The sequence below is a fragment of the Carassius gibelio genome, chromosome B12, assembly GCF_023724105.1.
Source record: "Carassius gibelio isolate Cgi1373 ecotype wild population from Czech Republic chromosome B12, carGib1.2-hapl.c, whole genome shotgun sequence".
Taxonomy (NCBI): Eukaryota; Metazoa; Chordata; class Actinopteri; order Cypriniformes; family Cyprinidae; genus Carassius; species Carassius gibelio.
This window is the reverse complement of record NC_068407.1, coordinates 9,171,902-9,195,078: the sequence shown is the minus strand read 5'-3', so window position 1 is coordinate 9,195,078 and position 23,177 is coordinate 9,171,902. Positions and strand designations below refer to the sequence as shown.

Below are 23,177 nucleotides of genomic sequence, written 5' to 3'. Positions count from 1 at the left end.
CCAATTACCCGCCAAACCCTGAGCAGGAAATGATTTTCATCATTTATGCTCCAGTCAGCTGGCATTGTGATTTGACACAGGGCAGATATATTGGAATAGCCAGGGCAGCAGCAGAGTCTGAAAAACTGAATATCAGCAGGGATTTATACTGGCGCGTATAAACATTTGTACTGTGGGTCGACAATGAGCCTCTATAAATGTGAAAGAGAGCAACAGTTTGTTTAGGGCATTATAGCACTATAATTTCATATGTTTTACGAGAGCAATATGCTTGTGGCCATATCTTTTTATTATTACAACAGTGTATTTTTGAGCGTGTGAGGGATGAAATGATACTACAGTTGTTCTTTCATTATGTTGCAGGTATGAGGATCCTGGTAACGCTTCTGCTGGACACTCTTCCCATGCTGGGCAATGTGCTGCTACTTTGCTTCTTTGTTTTCTTCATCTTTGGGATTGTAGGGGTCCAGTTGTGGGCGGGGCTTCTCCGCAATCGCTGCTTCCTCCCGGAAAACTTCTCCCTGTGAGTGTGATGGCATGGGATGTAATATCACAAGCATGATATTGATTTACGAGGGACCTCAGGAGTCTTAAAATTAAAAGGTTTATAATGTGAGCACATGATGAAAGGCTAAATGTGAATACGAGATCAAAAATGAGGAGAGGATTGAAAGCAGTAAACAGAAAACGATATAGTAATTATTGTGTTTGAACACATTTTATATATGTAAAATTATAATATATTTTAAAATGATTAGAATAAAAGTGTTTTACTAATTTTATATGTTTACTTTGAGTATTAATAAGTTCTCCTCTGTTACTGCAGCACAACTCCTTACCCCTTTTTTGAGCAAATAATGTTCAAATTGATATGGATGTATAAATGTGCACCAAATGTCCACAAATGTGTAAATCTATAGCAGACACTATCTTATGTTTGATGGACCTTAAAAAAATGAATGATAAGTTTCCATTTCTCTTCTTTCTGCTTCCATTAATTTTCAACCATGAATCAATTATTTTTGTTTACTATCTAGCACTGTAAACCCCCCAGCTATCATTGCTCTGAGAGCATGAATTAAACCCCATGGATTCATGGCCTGGCTAACACAGCATGTTGAAGGAATCCACTGCCTCACAGAGATTGGCTTGCAGCGGTGATTATGTAACATTAAGACGGTCTTAAACTGTTAAATTGCTCTTAAGAAATAAATATTTCAAGGGGCAGGGTTCTTTGGAAGGTTAGGATTTGTCCCAATGGGTAATTGAAGGTACTTGTGCAGCTAATTCGCCATGGCACTTTCTCTCTGAGGTGAATTTGTGTTGACAGACGGCCCAATTATCCAATGTCAGAGACAAACACCATTAAAGCTAGGCCTTGCTCAATCGCATTTCTTCTGGAGATAGTTACTGCTGATCTCGCTGCAGCCTGACTGCTGCTCAAATAAGTGTTTGCCCAACACCCTAGGAGTTATTGCTCAATGCACAGTTGATTTACACCCATTTGCGTGAATTGTCTGAACTGTGTGTTTGTGCATTGCATACTGTACATATTCATTCTTTCATGGCACACAACAGGTGAATTAAAATATATGTATATCCTGGTTACTCTTCACTTCATTGACAGCAAAAGAGTCTGTAAAGTGGCCAAATAAGAGAAAAATATAAATATAAAATAACCATAAAATGGGTGCATATGACTTATTCCAAGTCTTCTAAAGCATACACATGCCTTGTATGAGGAACATAGTGATTTTTTTTATTTTTTATGAACAAATCTTTCTAGTAACTTGTTGACCTTTGTTCACGTAACCGGTCTGAGTGATTAATTCACAAGTTCACTTCACAGACTCAGTGATCCAGTTACTTTAGACATTTTTTGTGCCATTTTTGATTTCTGATTTTTTTTTTTTTTTTTTTTTTTTTTTGTGTGATAAACTATCATTTTAGGAAGTAATTCTTATTTTATCCTTTGTACAGGCCTACCAGTCTAGACCTGCACAACTACTACCACACAGAAAATGATGATGAAAACCCGTTTATCTGTTCTCAACCACGGGAGAATGGCATGCGCCTGTGCAGCTCCATCCCCACGCTCCGCGAGGAGGGCCAGCAGTGCCAGCTGGACATGGCAGCTTACAATAGCACAGGCAATACCACCTGCGTCAACTGGAACAAGTATTACACCAACTGCTCTGCCGGAGAGGCCAATCCCTTCAAGGGGGCCATAAACTTTGACAACATTGGTTATGCCTGGATTGCCATCTTTCAGGTCTGTTGCATGTCTTCTTTTATTGCTTATGCTGTGAAGACTTATACCAAGGCCTTTAAAGACATTTACAATGCCTTAATATGACAGTTTAGTATGAATGCACAATATATTGTTGCCATAAAAAATAGTGTTAGTTGCTGTTGGATATGTGATTGTGCAAGCTCATTTTTTTCCTATTTTTACCACATACATCATCTAATGCTTAATCTTTAAAAAATATAATAATGTAATAACACTAATCTTAAAAGTAATGCTGTTTTACACAATGTACTTTGAAATATTGTGATGCCTAAATTCACTTGTAGCATTTTAAATGTATGTAATTATTTATTGGTTAATTTGAAAGTAAAGACTGTAAAGATATGGTTTTACACAACCACCAAAATCCGAGGCACTTTGACCCAATTGGGACTTTTCATTTACTGATTGATTGAAGTTGATCCAAACGAATACTTAATTTACTATCTTGAACTCAAATGTGCTAAATGCAATTTCCCTGACTGTTCAACGATATCATAAACCCTTGACATTGTGTTTAAATAACAAAGCTCATCTGTTCTGGGATTTTGGATTAGCTTTTTTAGAATCTGGCATGGAGGCAATTGCAGGCATTAGCAGGCTCTATTAATTTGTATTTTGTGTTCTTTTATAAAAAATACAAAATAAAAAATGTGATAAGGGTCTAATTCTTCTGCATGTGCCCACTGATTTTAATTTCAAGTTGAATTAAAATCTCACTTTTCATATGTATACAACACAACAAAAAACATTTCTAATGAAATATTTAAGTGACTGAACGGTGCAGTAGCCTGATGACTTAATCTTCCTTTAGCAAGCGGCCAATTCTGTGGTTTTCTGCTTAATTTTTAGTATCTAAAAATGAATTAGCTGTCTGACAGCCCTTCATCCAGCTAGCACACCCAATTGCCCTGTAAATAGCAAGCAAAGGCCTTTTTCTATCCGGTTTTGCCTTTCCCTGTTTCTCCCTAATCTGTGACAGATTAATCAAAGGGAATGACAAGTGCATGATGGGTAGGGTGTCCCCCCTGAGCACTCAATATCTGTACTGTCTACCTCATCATGCATGCTTGAGTACAGAACCAAAAACTGATCTCAGAAGCATGTAATCAGAGATTACTTATGCTTTTAGTTTGCATGTCTGTCACTCTATTGAAATTAGTACCAGTTTTTTTTTCATGCTTGTGATATATCTACAATGCACCTAGAAGTTTCCTAAAATAATTTTATATAAAAAAAATAATGCCTTATTTAAACAGTCTCTTATGAGACATAAACTTCACTGAATCCCTCTCCTTTTGTTCTTTCCTGTAGGTTATTACTCTGGAGGGCTGGGTGGACATCATGTACTTTGTTATGGATGCTCACTCCTTTTACAATTTCATCTACTTCATCCTCCTGATAATAGTGAGTGGCTCTGGGCTGAGCTGGGCAGACCTGGACTCATTTAGGAGAGCATTACCTGAACTGTCACCGAACAGACATACAGGCTCTGATGTAATTCTGTGTCAGACAGGCTTAGACAGATCAAAAGACAAAGAAAAGAGAATCATATTTGAAAAAATAAAAAAATAAATGTTTTTAAACCGTTGTAGTTGCAATGTCCATAAAATGCAATTAATCATGTTTTGTTTAGCCTAGGAAATGGATTGGATGTGAAAATGGTTTAAACCTTTTTTAGGGGTTCCATTTAGGGGTGTTAAAAATGGATAGATCAGACAAAAATCTAATTTCTGTCATGATATTCTGTCATAGTTTACAAATCTAAACTTTATTGTCGCATAGATTTATATATAATATTGAGTATATATCCAGCTTTATCCATATGCATACAGTATATACAGTGAAGTGATATATACTTTATTGGAAATTCCAACTTTTATTTAATCAATATAATTATTTTGGCGTTCAGTTCTTTATATAAAGTCGTATATATACTGTACAAGTATGTATATTTAAAGTTTGGCTTGATTGCTTATATTTTTGCTAAATGTACTGTATATTATTACACCCAGCTCTAATCTGCCAAATAAATCATTAAGATGTAAAAATATGTGACCCTGGACCACAAAAGCAGTCATAAGTAGCATGGGTTTATTTGTAGCATTAACCAAAAATACATTGTATGGATCAAAATCGATTTTTCTTTTATGACAATAATATTAGGATATTCAGTAAAGATCATGTTCCATGAAGATATTTAGTGCATTTTCTACTGTAAATATACCAAAGCTTAATGTTTGATTAGTAATATGCATTGCTGAACACTTTCTTTTGGACAAATTTGAAGGCGATTTTCTCAATATTTTGATTTTCCAATAGTTATGTAATAATCTCAGCCAAATATTATAGTATCCCAACAAACCATATATCAATGGAAATCTTATTTATTCAGCTTTCAGATGATGTATAAATCTCAATTAAAAAAAAAAAAAAATAAATAAAGACCCCTATGACCCTTATGGTTTTGTCGCATATTAACAGCGTCACATATTAAAAACATAATGACTTTCTGTAAAGCTGCTTTGGTGTATTGTTAAAAGCACTATGCAAATAAATTTGACTAAATTTGACTTAATTTATACAATGTCATGTCTTTCTAAATCTTTTTGACTTTCTTCTGTGGAACACAAAATATATATATTTGGAAGAATATTGGTAATTAAAAACTTTTTGACTATTATTGTATGTACAAAAAACACGAAAACATTTCTCAAAATGTTTTATTTTGTGTTGCACAGAAGAAAGTAAGTCATACAGGTTTGGAATGATGTGATGATGAATGAATAATGACAGAATGTTCTTTTTTTGGGAGAACTGTACCTTTAAATTCAGGGTTGTTCTAAGCTTCCAGTCTGTTCATTTCAAATCCTACTAGTAGAGAAAATAACCATTTATTTTATGCTTGCTATTTTTATCATGCCATCTTTTCTTGTTTTTACAGTAACAATGTTATTAATGAACAGTGAAGCGCTCTCTGTTCATGGTCTCTTCCACTGTTTTTCAGGTGGGCTCATTCTTCATGATCAACCTTTGTCTAGTTGTCATAGCGACACAGTTCTCTGAGACCAAGCAACGAGAGAGCCAGCTTATGAAGGAGCAGAGAGTGCGCTTCAGGTCCAACGCCAGCACGCTGAATAGCTTCTCTGAGCCAGGAAGCTGCTACGATGAGCTTCTCAAGTACCTAGTCCACATCATCCGCAAAGGCACCAGGCAAATTTGCCACCTCATCCGAGTTGCCGGGCGTCGGGCCGGCCTGCGGATCTGCGCTTCTCCGCCACTGGAACCACCGCCGACGAAAAGACGGCGTAAGATGCAGCGCCAGGCATCCATCCGTCACGTCATGCACCATCAGCACCACCAACACCATCACTACCATCTGGGCAACGGGAGTGTCCGAACTGATGGGGGCAGAGAAGTGGACAATGGTGCCCAGAGTGGAAATGTCAACAACTCTGGGCATCTCATGCTACCTGTCGTTGTCCCTCATCAGGACCCCTTTTGTGGGTCTCTGGGCTCCAGCGGTGCAGAATCTGTGCATAGTGTTTATCAGACCGTGGGCCACCTTGAGCCGCTGCACTGTGGCCCCTCACCTTCTCCCACATTTCTCCTGGCATATAAGAGGAACTCGGTACCATTTGCAGCTCCAGTTCATAAGAACTACCCCACGTTGCAGTCATCTCTGGCCTTAGAGCAGCTCAGACAGAGAATCCTGGAACCAGGAGGTGGCAGTTGCACTCCTAGTGTCCTTACCAACCTCAACATCCCACCTACTCCCATCAACACCTCACAGTGCCTGGTGGAGACACAAGTTCCTCCTGGTAAATAGATTTTAAACTGAAATTCAGGAATTCGTGAAATTCAATAACTCGATTCATGAAACACGAGTTTAGAGTATGACTGTGCGGTATTAACAAGATTAACAAGAGTAATTACATATTAGGGCTATCAAATCGATTATCTGCAATTAATCGGATCCAAAATAAAAGTTTGGGTTTACATAACATATATGTGCATACCGTGTGTGTATATATAAGTACACACACATACATGTATATATTTAAGAAATATATTTATATATAAGTCTATGTCTTATTTTGGATGCGATTAATTGTGATTAATCGATTTGACAGCCCTATTCTATATTTTTGTATGTTATATTTTGTTCATATCATCTTGGTTACACTATGTATAGTTGCTTTTGCTGGAAATTTTACCCTGAAATGTCTATTCGATAATTTAAATTTATAAACTATTTAAGTAAAATGATTAGATTTAAAAAAATAAATAAAAAATAAAAGGTTATTTATAACAAATGGATATGTTTATTATATTCTCTGGATATTAACACTTTTATATATATATATATATATATATATATATATATATATATATATATATATATATATATATATATATATATATATATATATATATATATATATATATATATATATATAATTATTATTATTATTATTATTATTATTATTATTATTATTTATTTATTTATTTTTTTTTCCTTTGTTGTGTAGTTTTGATATTCCATTGTCCGGCACAGACAATCTAAATCTAAATAATTGAAATTTAAGAAAACTTTCAAACACTCATACAAACACTTCATTTATGTACAGTTATGCAATTTCCAGCTATTATTGCAAATAAAAATGTTGTTATTAAAGGATTAGATAGATAGATAGATAGATAGATAGATAGATAGATAGATAGATAGATAGATAGATAGATCTAAAAAAAAAATACTTGTCCATGCATCATGCGCTTTTTCTTGTACATTTCAGGCAAGATCATCTGTAAGGATGCACTCATAAACTGCAGTGGCACAAACTTAGACACCGCTTTGACCTTTGACCCTGAGACGTGTCCGTATTGCGCCAAATCCATGGCTAACGACTCTGAGGGAGTGGATGGGAATGAGACGGCAGACTCTGACAGTGAAGGTGTATATGAGTTCACACAGGATGCCCATTATCGGGACAGCAGAGATTCCAACAGGAAGAAAAAGAAGTTTGCATTAGGAGCTCGGGCAGCAAAGGTGGTCCATTTCTGGAGGCTGGTGTGCGACACTTTCCGTAAAATTGTGGACAGCAAGTACTTTGGACGAGGAATAATGATTGCCATTCTCATTAACACACTCAGCATGGGCATCGAGTACCATGAGCAGGTTAGTGCACATCTCTGTGCTGTTCTCACTGATTTCAAATCTGCAAACCCCCTAATTTATAAGATACAATTATGTTTTTGTCTCATAGTAAAAAACATGTAATTTTTACTACATCTCTGATTTTATTTCCTTTAGATCTCACAATGTGCCTTTATACCTTACAATTAGTTCTAGTAATTGCGAATTTTATGTCTCAAAATTGCAACAATTTCTCAACTTTATATATCACAATTATGTATTTACTTGTACTTGTGCCTGTAAATCTCACATTTGTGACATATCCAACTAAATTTTTTTATTTATTCTTGTGCTTTTATCCATCAAGGATGAATTTAATTGATTGGAAGTAACAGTAAATACATTTTAAATGTTAAAGATGATTTATGTTGTAAAAAATGCTGTTCTTTTTAACTTTCTAGAAGAATCTAGGTTTTCACAAAAATATTAAGCAGTGTTAAACTGTTTTCAACACTGATAATAATAAATGTTCTTGCGCACAAAATTAGAATATTAAAATAATTTCTGAAGGATCATGTTACACTGAAGACTGGAGTAATGACTGCTAAAATTTCAGCTAAGCCATCACAGGAAAAAAATTACAATTCAAATTACATTTAAATAGACTTTTTTTTAAATTGTACTATTTCATAATATTACTTTTTTTACTTTTATTTTTCTATTGTTTTGATAAAATAAAAGCAGCCATGCTGAGCATAAGTGACTTACAAAATCTTACCAACCCTAAAATTATTTATGGATATATGGCCCTAATTGTGTATATATATATATAATATATCATCCAGGGCCTGACTTTACATAGGCACCATACTTTTCTTTTTTATCATTGTTTGGTCATATGACGTACTAGAGAATGAGCATGAGTGTGTGGGCTTAGATGAACTGGGACGTCAATTGGCACACATCTGAAATTCATTGCACTCTGTTTACACAGTGTGCTCGCATGCTTCACAGTCTTCTAGATCCTTTGGAGGGCACACACCACAGTTCATGCCCGCCTGCAAAGGCCCCCCCTGCTTGTGATTGAAGTCGTAACTCAAGGCTTTGACATGAACATCTAGGCAAATTATCAGTATTTTATGAGACATTGCAACTTTGAAGGATGATGAATTCCTCAAAGTGAGAGTTAGAGATTTGTATTCTTCTCAGAAAAAAGGTTGATTCTCAGACAAGAAAACAACATTCGTCATCACTCACTCAGATTAGAATGATTTATTCTGGTAATTTGAGAGTTATTCAAAAAATATGAAGTATATGGAAACGTCTGCTGGCAACCAGGAGCGAATATGCGGGCAATCTAAGACGTTTGAACTTGAGCAGCCAAAAAGTGAAAGCGTTTCATTAGGCGCAGAGTCAACACTTTAATTCACTGGGTCCAGCCAGGATAGTAGTTTACAGAAAGTTTGGGGATTTTAAGTTTTTAAGGTTTTTTAAATATTTTTTTAAATCTTCCTGTAAAGGCTTCTGCCATCACAGGAACGGATAAAACATTACGATAAAAATGGTTGCTTTAAATTGTTATAATATTTCATAATATTATAATACATATATATTATTACAATTTAAAACAACCAATTTTATTGTAATGTTTTACACGTTATTGTGAAGGCAGAAACCATTTCTCCAGTCTGTTATATGATTTTTCAGAAATTATTCTAATATTTGATGATGAAAACAGTTGTGCTGCTTAATATGATATGTTTTTTCAGTACTCTTACAAGAACAGCATCTATGTACAATCTCTCTCTCTCTTTCTCTCTTTTTTTATTAACATTATAAATGGCTTTACTGTCACTCAATGCATCATTTTCTAAACAAATCTTAATGACCCCAAACTTTTGAATGGTAATGTTTATTTGATGGTATAAGCATGGTGGACCCATAACAAAAGGACTATACACATCATACATGCATGACTTCTTTTGTCTCTCCTCTCGTCTCATTCCCTGTAAACTCCTGGGGAATTCTGGCAGGGAACGTTGTCTTTATGGAGCGATCCATCTGGAGAATTGGAGACTGAGATAGAGCAAGAATTTGGATGCACAAGGTCACTTGGGTTTTTTGATCCTCATGAAACTTCCAATCTGGCTAATTGCATCTGTTCCTGTTTCACATTCCTGAAGCTTCTATTGCCCTTTGTCTTTTATACTTGTCTGAGCTTTTCTTTCCCAATCACTGACATCCTGCTTCACTTTTTAAACCCACTGTGGAATGAAGAAGCAGCTCTCCACTGCAACAATTCCAGCTTTGTTTATCGTTCCTGAGCTTGAAATGTTGCTAGTAGGGTTCAAAACATTATTTGATGTTGTGTTGTCCACTTTTGGTATTCCATTGTGCGGCACAGATGGAAAGATCACACATTGCTGGATGATGTTCAGATCAAGTGGAGCCAAAGGGGAATGTGTGAATGACTGAGAAAAACAGGCAGAAGAAGTTGAGCTACGCTAATCTGAGCAGTGTTCTGTGCGGCCTCCTTCCAGACCCTGCTCTGTGTTTCTTGGAGAGGAGACACGTTGACCGTTTGATCTTACGCATGAAAACCATACAAAACCTGACCACATGGCTGCTATTTACAGTGCTGAAACGTGTGCTTTTTATTTTAGAGGTTAAATATAAATCCACAGGCACATCTCCATCCCTCTTTTCCATCGGTTATCACGTTCTACCTTCAGCCCAAGTTGTTCAAAAGTTTCTCAGCTCATTCTGTTTCTTTTATTTCTTGGCTGTGTTGCTGTTTCCCATCCATATCGGGCAATTTATCACATGTCAGCTCTTTTAGCCAGAAAGGGATATTTGCCTCCATAGCTACCTTTTGGAATTTTATTTAAAAAATTTCAACCATAAAACTAATGCTTGTGGACACTACTACTAGTACAATACAAAAAAAAAAAAAGAAAAATTGTTAAGAAAATATTTTATGATCACCAAGGTTGCATTTATTTGATTACAAATACAGTGAAATCTGTAATATTATGAAATATTATTATAATTTTGGCATTTAGGTAAAAAGGTGTATCTGAGTAAAGATGATATATTTGTTTGCAGTTTGCAATTTTAGAATTTCAGAAAAACAGACATGAGGGCTGAACCTGAGTTTGTTTGCCTCTGTGTTGACACATTTTGAAGTGCTTTCAAATCACTTAATGGTCTTTCATAATCAAACGTTTAAAACTGCTCAAGCCCATGTTGTGGCGCAAGAGAAGCTATGCGTCATGTACCATGTTTATCTATACCCTGTTTTCCAGCTCAAGTATCTTGTTGACACATACTTGTAGGTGAACTTTTTTAAACTCTTAATCTTGAAGCTATGAAGTCCTTTAAGCTTCACATACTTCCCTGCGGACGTGCAGTGCAGGTTGCAGCAGTCTCTAGTTCCTCAGAGGAGGATGTTACTGCTCAGATGGACACATCTTATATCTCTAACCTGTGCTTAGCCTTCAATAAGAAACTCAGCATCAATTCCACAAAATTCAAATATGAATCACTGCTGAGAATTTCAGTGTCATTCAACCTCTTCCTCCCACTCTGCCCCTTTTTTGCTTCCATTCTCTTCCTAATGAACTATTGGGACATAATGGTTATTGTTGTTGTGGCTATGAAAGTTAATGAGTACAGAGGGTTGCTTGCTTTGCTTCAGCATTTGCCCTGGGACTTCACGCAATCTTTGTAATGACAGTCAGGCCTGATTGCAAAAACAGCAATGAGCTTCTATATCCTCTAATAAGAGGGTACATTATGTGGGTGTTTGACTGCATGGGTTTACCCAAATATGAAAATGATCAATAAAACATAATTTTGTGTTATATTGCTAATTTGCGTGAGGAAAGAAATGTAAAGAATTATAAGCCCTTGGAGCTCCAACTTCCAACAGGCAATACGTAATGGGCTCTTTAATGTGTCAATGTTTTTGTCCACTGCACATTCACCTCAAGCATTTGTTTACTTTAGACGAGAACTTCTTATTAAGTGAATCGTTTTAGGCTATTCAGACTGTTATGTGGTGAACCTTTTAGCTTGTCTACAAGCCATTTGAGCTGTAATGAGGTTACATAATGAGAGGAAATGAGACCAGCTAGTTTATGCTTCAATGAAACAATTTCAACTGCTCATCATGGGTTTCAATTATTTCGAACAATTTCGTTTTTGCTGGATGTAAGACTTGTACTCGTCATTGTTGGTAATGAGGGAACACATATCTCATACTTGGGAAGTGGCCAGCACAGCCATCTTCTTTGCCAAGGGAACTTTTTCTTCGAAGAAAACTTAACTTCTTAAATAGTCTTCTCACTCCTCAACTCCTCAAAGTGCAAATCCCACAATCACTCTGTGAGAATCTGTGTTTCAAGTTGATCCGACAAGTTAAATAACAAAATTAATAAAAATAAAAAGTACTTTTTTTTGCTTTTTTTTTTTCACGATTTTCATTTGGAGTGTAAATAAATACATACATAAATAGATGTATAAACAGAAAATACACAGTACCAAACTTTGTCTTTTTCCCTAATTTATTTTTTATTTGAATAATTAGTAAATATTTATATTGAATAATTATATTTTATTGTTGTATTACAACACATTATGCTTTGATTGTTTTTATTATTATTATAATTATTATTACAAATACATTCTGACCTTATGTGCACAGTTTTTTTTTCCAGATTTAAAGGAATAGTTCACCCCAAAATGAAAATTTCAACGTCATTTACTCACCATCATATCGTTCTATACTTGTATACGTTTCTTTCTTACGTTGAACACAAAAGAAGATATTTTGAACAACCAGACAATTGTTTCTTCCCACTGACTTCCATAGTAGGGAAAAAATCCCATGAGATACAAAGGGGACCATCAATTGTTTAATTACCTACACTCTTCAAGAAAGGAACTCATACAGGCAACTCATACGACATGGGTGTGAGTAAATGATAAAATGATAAATTTAAAATTTTCATTTTTGAGTGAACTATCCCTGTAATTTACATTTTAAATGTCAGATTTTCAGCGTGGACTGCACTGTATATATACACTCATGGAACAGTTATTTGTTTATAGGAGTGTATAATTAGATAAAAGGACTCTGATCTTGGGTTTGCTATGTGCTGGAATGAGCAGCAGCTGATAGCAGAGCGCAGCTGGTGAGATATAGCCCTTTAAAAGCAGTTCATCTGAAGAAGTGTCTGAAGTTCAGAACCCTGTCTGGATGCCAGGACATTGCGTAGTATTTGTGACCACTTTAAGTAAAATAACCCATAGCAGGCTTGCATTAATATAGAGTTTTTTTTTTTTTTTTTTTTTTTTTTTTTTTACATGTTCCAGGCATATAAACCTCTAACTGGAAATGATTCGTGATGTAAAAACTTTTTCAAAGCATGCTTGCAGAGTTCACCATTAGTCTTCAGCCTTGCCGTTCCGAGAAAAATCACTCCTGCATAGATTTGTGTGTGGTGTACTCTTCCCACAAGTGGTCCTGATTTGAAGCGAAGGGCCTCACCCTGTGAAGAGGCCAAGTGCAAGCTCCTGCTGGGTAGACAGTGCCCAAACCTGGGCTGCTCCGATCCAAAAACCGTGAAAAAAAAAAAAAAAAAAAAAACCCTGCTGGCTTTCTTCCCCACCACTGTGAGACACCTCGACAGCCGCAAATAGCCCCACACTTCATCATCGTGCTCCATGGACCACTTCTCAATCTGATTAGATTACATTTAATTCTATTAGCTAATATAGATGTTATTTTTCATTTCATGCACAAGATGTAATTGTGTTTTTTCCTCATTACTTTGCGGAAACAATCATCTCGGTAAAAGAATTACCTAGTTTTTGTCATTATTTAAAACTCTGAAGTTCAGCGACCTGTCTAAACGTCTCTTAAAATCACTGTTAGTTTTCATAGGAAAATAGTTGCGTGCTTGGGGATGTTGTGTTTTGTTTTCAGGCGTTTAAGACTCTGTTCATTAAACCCAGCTAGCCGTGATGTTTCAAGAATGTGTTATGCGTGCTGGGTCTCTTGCCCAGTCTCATTTTTACAATCGAAAAAACTGAAGCGAAATATGAACCGGTCCATATGTCTCTCCTTCAATTCACCCATGCCTCATAAAAAAAAAGAAAGAAAGAAACTCTCTCTCTCTGCATACCAAACTATCATCAACATCAATTACACCAGGGAATCTGCGGTTCTTTCTTTGTAGTTCACCTGTATGTGAGTTTAAGTTCAGTCTGCAGTCATTCGAGACAATGCGCTCTGATGAAAGAGAAGCACAATGAGAAACTTGGTGTTTGTGATGTCGAAAAGTTAATCCCCACGTTAGTTTATCTAGCACAGTCTGCACCGCAAGCTATTAGGAAATATGAGGCCATGAAAGTGCATATGAGTCTTTGTTCTGTTTAATTAAATGGGAACAAAATATGTCCTGGGCCCATTGGAGTTGAGCAGATTCATACGTTTTTAGCTCTTTATTTTATTTTTATTTTTTTATGTAACTTCTCAACTGAGATGGTTTATCAAATAATCATGCAGGCCAAGAAGAGTAACACTTTACTGTAGTTCTGTAGTCTATTTTGGGGATCTATACAGGTACATGAATTTAGACAACCTCTGAAAAAGTTATATAAGTATATATAATAGTATATATATATATATATATATATATATATATATATATATATATATATATATATATATATATATATATATATATATATATATAGTATATAGTAGTATATACTGTTTTAATTATTCATTACACTTGTTTTAAGGAGTTATTTTATATTAATTTTATATTTAATAATATTTTTTATTTATTTATACTTAGTCAAAAAAGACAAATTAAAATGCTATCTAGTAAAACAAGTATATAATATATTGGATATGTAATATATTGTGCTGTGTTGCTTTTTAAGTTAATTTATCTTATAAAATGTGTTTTGTGTGTGTGTGTGTGTGTGTGTGTGTGTACAAGAGCATGCAAAATTATTTCATTACTACCCTGCAACAGATGTGATGTCCCAAATAAAAAAATAAAGGCAAGGTAAAATAAGACCAGTTTTATTTGACCTTCATATTCAAAACAACAAACAAACAAACAACAACAACAACAAAAACATATTTGGCTGCTGTCATGCCCCTTGACTCATTAGGTTGTGTTTTCCCTCCATATGTTCCATGTCCCATGTTAATTGCTTAATTCCTAGCACCTGTGTTGTCCCAATCATTCTGCCTTTATTAGCCATGTCCTTTTAGTTCAGTGTGGTTGGGTTTACAAGTTATATATGTGTGTCTTCCTCCTGTTCTCCATGTTGGATTTACGCCTTTGTTGGATTAATAAAGTCTCTTTTGATTTTTCTCGGCTCCTTGTTCCTTCCGCCACAGTAGTGTGACAGAACACCTGACCTGTATACACTTTAAATTCCATTTGTCTCCCCTTCATTTGTTTTCAGTATTTTTTCCTTAGTCCTTTTTCTTTCCGTTGTGCTGTATGGATCCCCTCCTTTGCCTGGAATACCTCCTCTTCCTGCTGGAGCAGGGGGAGAATTCGATCGGGGCACACACTAGACTGTTCTGCGTCATGGCACGCCTCACCATCTACCTGGACAATGTGAACACCGCGTACAGAGTGCCGTTGTCTGAGGATGGTCCCCAAGCAAATTTTGCCACCTTTGTGGAGTGGACACTGGTGAGAAATGGATCTCCGTTCCCCACCTGTTCCCAGGGACTGATCGCCAGTGCTACTCCCGACCCAGAGCCCAGCCCACCATCTTCCACCACCTACAGTACAGAGCTTAAGCCTTAGCCCACCGATGACGGAGAGCCAAAGCCCAACCCATCAGACCAGGTTGTGAGAGCCAGCGACTACGTCCCACAGCAAGGGAGAGAGCCACAGATGGTGTAAGCAAGGAGTGGAGCTGGAGAATGTGTCCTCCAGTTCCTGCTCCTAGAATGTGCCCTTCAGTGGTCGCTCCTCCAAAATGCCCGCCCTCCACCTGTTCCTGCCTCCTCCACCGCTGTCACCTGGCAGCCCCTCTGATCGCCCTCGTCGTACTGCCATCCTCCAGCGTTGCCGTGGTCAGAGTCTTCCTCACCTCTGCCTCCAGCCTCTGGAGCCCGGACTCCTCCTTCCTGCTCTTTCCTCCTGCCAGCTCCACCTTGGTCCTCAGTCGCTCTGGCACTACTGCAAATCTATGGATCTCCGTCTCCACCTGGGTCACCAGAGCCCTCGGCTCCACCCTGGCCCCCCAGGTCCTTGGCATCCCCCTGGCTCATTGGCTTTCTGTTTCCGCATTGAACTCCTCCTCCACATTCTCTGCCGCCATTGGTCACCCCCCTGGAGTCGGCGGCCATTCCTCCTCCATGGCCATTGCTGTGGCCTGGGTCCGGCTTGGCTCCTCCTGCTCCAGGCTCCTCCTGTCTCCTCCCTGGACTCATTAGGTTGTGTTTTCCCTCCATGTGTTCCATGTCCTTGTTAATTGTTTCATTCCAAGCACCTGTGTTGTCCCAATCATCCTGCCTTTATAAGCCGTGTCCTTTCAGTTCAGTGTGGTCGGATCTACAAGTTATCTACGCGTCTTCCTCCTGTTCTCCATGTTGGATTTACCCCTGTGTTGGATTAATAAAGACTCTTTCGATAATTCTCGGCTCTGTGTTCTTTCAGGCACAGAAGCGTGACAGCTGCACAGCTCCCACAGAATAGTGTTCTGTTATTTATTATTATTATTATTATTATTATTATTATTATTATTATTAATGTTTCAGTGACTGCATTTGTTTAAAAATGTTTTAATGAAAAGATTTGTGTCCTTCGTAAAACGGTACTGACATGCCACAATGGCATCTATGTGATAAGTCTTAATTTTATCTTCTCTCTCTTTGTTTTTCAGCCTGATGAGTTGACGAACGCTCTGGAAATCAGTAATATTGTCTTCACCAGTTTGTTTGCACTGGAGATGCTCCTGAAACTGCTGGTTTATGGCCCTTTCGGCTACATCAAGAACCCTTACAACATCTTTGACGGCATTATTGTGGTAATCAGGTACGTGTGCTCTTCTGCTCACTGTTTATTGATGTTCATCTTCATTTCTGAAGATGCACACTGGCAGTGTGTTATATCACAACAGTGACAACCAGACAGAATGCAGCCATTACTGAGTGATGGGACATCTGTTGCCTGTTCAGTCTGATGACTGTCAGCTGTCATGATGAGTTCTGCAATTTTACGCCCATCCATTCACAATTGACATGAATTTGCATTTACTAAGACATCTGAACAAGCGAAAGATTTGGCATTGTGCAACGCTATGGTGGGTTTTTGCATTTATTTGTGCTCCGTGTGTTGCATAAATACAGTCACCAACAGAACTGTTTTGTGGGCGTGGTTTATCGTGGGTGAGAAAACAAGATTTCTTAAGATAGAAAATCAAGAAATTGTTTTTCTTCAAATACATTTACTTTAAGCAAGCAAGCAAGCGATAGATGGATGGATGGATGGATGGATAGATGGATTCTATTTAAATGAATTAAATGTATGTAACAAGATAAAGATATTCAAATATATATTCAAATAATTATAAAATACAAAAATAATAAAGTATTATCATTAAGTTATAAAGATAGTATGTTGCAATGCACAAAAAAAAGTAAAACAAAATAGTTAAACAGGTTTTGGATCAAGATTTTTTTAAATATTTGAAACGGCTCAAAATTAAGCTGCAGTTATTCGTTGGAAAAAGACAAAATGTGTAACATTACTACAATTTAAAATAATTTTTCTAATTAAATGTATCACTTATTTGCTGTCGTTATTTGCTGTGAGATTCCAAAGTTGTCTCTAATCATCTTGTTGCAGAATTGCTTGCGTTCACAGCAGTTTTATTTTCACTTCTTTTATTCAATTGGCTGGTGAGATTTTTTGCTTTGTTTGAAATGCAACAAACCACACCAAAACATTTTCGAATGTTTTTCTTGTGAGAAATAACCCACTCTGTTACATTTCTCCCTTAGGAATGAAAGGGTAACTATGGTAGCTGGGGTTTGTTTTCGTATTGTCCTCCTTGTGCATTCTGTCATATAGTCAGATGTGTGTGTTTATATGTTTTGACAGCGTCTGGGAGATTGTTGGTCAGCAGGGAGGAGGTTTATCGGTGCTGAGGACCTTCAGGCTCATGCGGGTGTTGAAGCTTGTCCGTTTTATGCCGGCCCTGCAGAGGCAGCTGGTGGTCCTGATGAAGACCATGGACAATGTTGCCACCTTCTGCATGCTGCTTATGCTTTTCATATTTATTTTCAGGCAAGATGAGATATCATTTTGTGCCATTTTAGTGTACTGTTTATTCAGTCCATTTATTTTACATTTTAACAGTTGTGTGTGTTATATTTTATTTATTTATTATTATTTTTTTTTTACAGTATTCTAGGAATGCACCTGTTTGGATGTAAATTTGGTTCTGAGAGAGATGGAGACACAGTTCCTGACCGCAAGAACTTTGACTCGTTGCTGTGGGCCATTGTTACAGTTTTTCAGGCAAGATTCCTACATGATACATGAACACAAGCTGGAATTTCAATCAGGCATCTTAACATCCATCTTGAGTGATCTGTACATAAGTGCTCAGCACAAAACGCACATGTTTTTTGATCCCAATTGCTAACAGATGCTCAAATGAGGCATGTTTCATGCAAATGTACACTGATATTCAAACGTTTGGGGTCAGCAAGATTTTTCTTTTCATTAAAAAAAAAAAGAAATTAATGCTTTCATTTAGCAAGTCTGCAACAATAAATTGTAAAAAAAACATTACAATTTGAATTTGAAATTTGTAACATAACTAGATTATTTGACATGAACTTACAAACTTCTAAACCATTTATAAATCATATATAAAATTTATATATTAATATAATACAAATTTCAGCATTTTCTAATATAATACTCAAACAAAAAGTTGTATCTGTTAATCGTCTTTAATGAACCTGAGCTAACATGAACTAATAAGAAATGTTAAAGGTGGGGTAAGTTATTTCAAATCACCAAAACTAACACGCCCCTACCCCAGAAGGAACTCGCCCCTATTTTGATAGCTCTGCCCCACACATACTTTACATAAGCAACCTAGGCAACGATTATGGCGGAATCTGCTGTACTATTATCTGCTGCATATTATCTTACTTTTCGGATACACTTTGGGAGCTGACGCTTGAAACAGGCAATAGAAGAGGTTTAGATGCTCCAGGCTTATAAGGTGTGGAAATGAATGTGTCTTTATCATAGCTGAAGGGAACGACAATACGATTGCAGATGATCAAAGAAGCGAACATGACACGTAAGCATATTCAAGCAAAAGTCAGCATATATTAGTTCTGTGAAACAAAGCAAAACCAATGTTACTCACCCGTCTGATCGCAGGCCTTCCTGCTCTTTGAGTTCTCTCCAGTGTTGGAAAGCAAAAAATGCGATATTTCGACCGGTCTTACTTCATGCTTTATCGTAAGCCATCTTTTTTTCCGCAGATGTTTTCCTCTTTTGTTTTTAATCCGCAATCTTTCTGACATTGCTTGGCTAGGCTAATGTCTGTCCTGTGCACTGAGTAGACACGCCCCTTACTTATGATTGGCTACAAGTTTGTTTTGGTACTCGGCCCAACTCGGTTTTCTAATGCGTTTTTGAAAAACACACATACCCCACCAACAAAGATTAATAAATACTGTAATAAATGTATAGCTCATTGTTAATTAATTATTTATGAATGAAATAATGTTAACTAAAGGGACCTTATTATAAAGTGTTACCCATTTATAATGTTACAAATGTTTTATATTTGAAATTCTGTTTCCTTGATGAACTTTCTATTCATCAAAAAATCCCAAACAAAAAGTTTTCAGTTTTTTACAAAAGCAATGAAATATTAGCATTTTATCAGCATGATTTATGAAGCATAATTTAATTGTAATATATAAGCAATTATTTTGTGGTGATATTTCCTTATATTACTGTTTTTACTCTAGTTGCATCAAATAAATGTAGACTCTTTCTTTTTTTTTTACATTACAAACTCTTTTCCACCCCAAAATTATGAACAAGTATAAATGGCAGTTTGATTTATATTTGTTGCTTGTACATCAGATCTTGACTCAGGAGGACTGGAATAAGGTACTGTATAATGGGATGGCCTCCACCTCTCCTGTGGCTGCTCTGTACTTCATCGCTCTCATGACTTTTGGAAACTATGTCCTGTTCAACCTGTTGGTGGCTATCTTAGTGGAAGGATTCCAAACTGAGGTAAAGCCAGTCTCCAACTTAGCCTCTACATTTTCATCTTCATTTTTTTGTCTTCACTTCACAGTCTGTCTTCACTTTTTTGTCCTTTAGAGTCTAGCACATATTCCAACACCATATCTTTCTTCTCTCTTTCTCCACTAGCTTTTTTCCTGTACCCTTATTCTAACACTATGTCCTAAACAGGCACGACGTGACAAGATTCAAGTGAAAAGCAATTTTTCTGTCCAGGCTGAAAGTGAAAATGCCACTCGACGCAAAAAAAAAAAATCACACTCAATCTGTTTGCTTTCTTTCTCACACTCCACTCCACAGCTGAGGAGCGTGAAACTTAAAACTTAACTTAGCTACCTCATTTTTTTAAGGTTTTATGTTTGTCGAATAAAATTAACTTTTCTGATGTTTAATGTATGTGAGGAGCGATTTAGGGCAAGGCTACGCGGCACAACACAATATAAGACACTTGATGATTTTTGGAGTAGAATACTAGCATACTACTATGGCAGAAAGGGAAAAAAAGTTATATGCTATTCTGAATGTAGCAACTGTTAAGAATGTGAAACATCATGATGCATAAAAGCACATCAATGAGGGCAAATAGAAGTTTAACCCAAACAAGTACTGGGATAGTTTGCCCAAAATGATATATTATTGAAGAAATCCAAGAGCTTTCTGACCCTAGATGGCAACACAACTACCATGCTCAAGGTTCCATGTCACATGAGTGGTTCAACCGTAATTTCATGAAGCTATTAGAATATATTAATAAACTTTATTTAACAATTTCTTAATGTAAATAGACATGCATTCATGAGAGTACCATGAGAATGCACGTTGAAGGCTGACATGGAACAGAAAAAATGTATGAATACATGTGTTATTTTTGTATTCTTGTAGCTTCATAAAATTAATGGTGAACCACTGATGACACATGGATGATGTTCTTACTACCTTTCTGGGCTTTGAACATCTGAGTTATGTTGCTGTCTATGCAGGGTCAGAAAGCTCTCGGATTTCATCAGAAATATTTGTGTTCTGAAGATTAACAAAGTTTTTATGGGTTTAGAATGACATAAGGGTGTGTAATTAATGACAGAATTTTCATTTTTGGTTAAACTATCTCTGTAAAGATGGATTCTGATTAACTGTTGGTGCTTTTATCATATATTAGATGGAAAATTTCCATCTGTTCTTCTGTCTTTATCGATATAGTTGTGGTGTGGCCACAACATAGTGTAGAGAATGTCATTTTTGACACAACTAATCCCCTATTTTTTTTTTACATAATTGAGCTAAAAAAAAAACTATGAAATGTATAATGTATGATACTGTTTTTGTCAGATTTATTTTTAATTTGAAATGTGTTCTTGATACGTCATCTTGAAAAAAAAAAAGTCTTTCTCATTCAAATAGAGTGCAGTTGTACTTCAAAAATAGCTGCCTGGGAGCGTTTCCAAGATGGCCACCAAGTTACAGGAAGTGAATTGGGACTTTGCACCACAAAAGTACAGAAGCAGCTGACAAAGTATAGTGTTATTGTCAAAGCTGGTTAGGACAGACACTTGGAAAGCTCGTTGCTTTGTCGCATTGTGCCTTGTTAGGACACTGTGTTGTAGGCCTATTATTTATTCATCTAGAAGTGATGAGTTTCTTGTTCTGTGTATAATAGTACCTACTCCACACAACTTTTCATTCTCCTTCCTTCATTCTTTTTCTTTATCACCTTCTTTTTCCATGATCTTACGAGACAACTTATCTCCCAATGCATAGCAGTCATTCTTTTCTGACAGAAAGACAGACACACATACAAAAATGGCTAGGCTTGAAATAAATCAAAAATATAAATGTTATACCTATGTATCATTTTGGGTGGAGGGGTTGTTTTATTACTGTCTCTTTGGAAAGAGGCAAACCGAATCACGCAAGTTAGCGTGTGTATACGGTACAAAAAATAAATAAAATCTATGATTTGATTAACTCTGTTTTCAAGGTATGAGGTATGATTAAGTTTTGAAATTAAACTTTTCACATGCAGTCTTGTTGTTTGGCATTTGAAAAAAGTATCTAGAGCAAAACCATTGTTAGAATAACGAACAGACGAATCAAAAATGATAAAGTGCTGTTTCTGTAACACCTCATTAGAGCAACAAAACACGTAATTGAAAATCGGTTTGTCATTCATATTAATTTGCATAATAGGAAAGTTCTGGAGTTTTAGTATTATTTGGACCGAGATCAGTTCTTTGCTCTTTTTTTCCCCCCTTCTCTAAAAGACGAGCGTGCCTCTCCTGTGCCTGCCTGCCAGACAGAAATAGCTTTCATACTGCATCATGGCAGCTTAGAGGAAATTATGTTGCTCAAAAGCCTTCAAAATAAACTCTCTAGTCTTAAATAAGAGGATAGCCCACACTCAACTGACCCCTATCTGCCCTTAACTTTGCTAAGTGCATCAGATATCATAATCTCATCCCAACTGATCTGATGCCAATGGGAATGCCAAGGTACTGTGTTCTCCCGCTCTCCCCTATAACTGATGAACACTGTTGGCTTAATATTTTAACCTTACGTCGTCTTCTGCAAACATGGTGTTTATTTTTAGTTGGTCGAACTTTTCAGTGCGTCAGGGTTGCTGGGGAAACCGGTGGCTAAATGACGCATGTGAAGCAGAGAGATCAAGGGCTGGGATGCATGTCCCTTCAGCAGCGTAATGTCCCGTCCACTGAAGCAAGTCCCTTCATGTAATCTCACTGCTGTAAGCAGGTGGTCTCGGTTGGACTAGCATGTCAGCATGTTATGGTAGACTTTATTGGTTAAAAGCTGGATTTTTTTTTTACTACTGTATTTGTGTCCATCTTTGCACAGACACCTTCACAAGGCTTGATCAAATACTGTAACAGTTAAACTATGAAGTATTCTAAAAAATTAATTGTTTTGCATTTCAATACAAGTAAAAAAAAAAAAAAAAAAAAAAAAAAAAATTCTGAGACCGCAAAGCTGAACTTTCAGTCTTCAGTGTCTGAAAACTTTTGATAAACTTAATGCGTCATTGCTAAATAAAAGTATATGTATAAAAACAATTCTTAATGACCCCAAACTTTTGAACATTGCTATATATTATATTATATTATATTATATCATTAAATATTTAAAAATAATTATTTTTATAATTATAATAAAATATAATTATTTGCATAATTCTAGAACCATATAAATGAAATCAGGCACAAATGGTGACAAGTTGTAGCATGACATGCTTAGAATGCCAAGAAAGGGCGGCCAAATTAAATGTTCAAGTTTTTGTTACATAGGCAGTAATAATAAAATGACTAAATGTGGTGTTATTCTTGTTGAACATAATTTTCCAAGAATTTCGGAGCTTAATAAATGGGTTGTGCAGCAAAGAAAGTTGTGATTTGGCCCAAAGCAGAGT

At 36.3% G+C, this 23,177-nt stretch overlaps 1 protein-coding gene across 5 annotated transcripts in view; it reads left to right on the top strand.

The window, feature by feature from the left end:
- Positions 1 to 23,177, top strand: part of cacna1g (calcium channel, voltage-dependent, T type, alpha 1G subunit) — a 117,235-nt gene that overhangs the window by 23,794 nt on the left and 70,264 nt on the right. For all 5 annotated transcript variants that reach the window (XM_052571063.1, XM_052571061.1, XM_052571065.1 and 2 more), the window contains exons 4-12: positions 364 to 523; positions 1,981 to 2,272; positions 3,605 to 3,697; positions 5,298 to 6,111; positions 7,087 to 7,469; positions 16,356 to 16,507; positions 17,576 to 17,761; positions 17,881 to 17,995; positions 19,595 to 19,750. In XM_052571063.1, the coding sequence (XP_052427023.1) occupies positions 364 to 523; positions 1,981 to 2,272; positions 3,605 to 3,697; positions 5,298 to 6,111; positions 7,087 to 7,469; positions 16,356 to 16,507; positions 17,576 to 17,761; positions 17,881 to 17,995; positions 19,595 to 19,750 (2,351 nt within the window). The remainder of the gene's footprint in view (positions 1 to 363; positions 524 to 1,980; positions 2,273 to 3,604; positions 3,698 to 5,297; positions 6,112 to 7,086; positions 7,470 to 16,355; positions 16,508 to 17,575; positions 17,762 to 17,880; positions 17,996 to 19,594; positions 19,751 to 23,177) is intronic.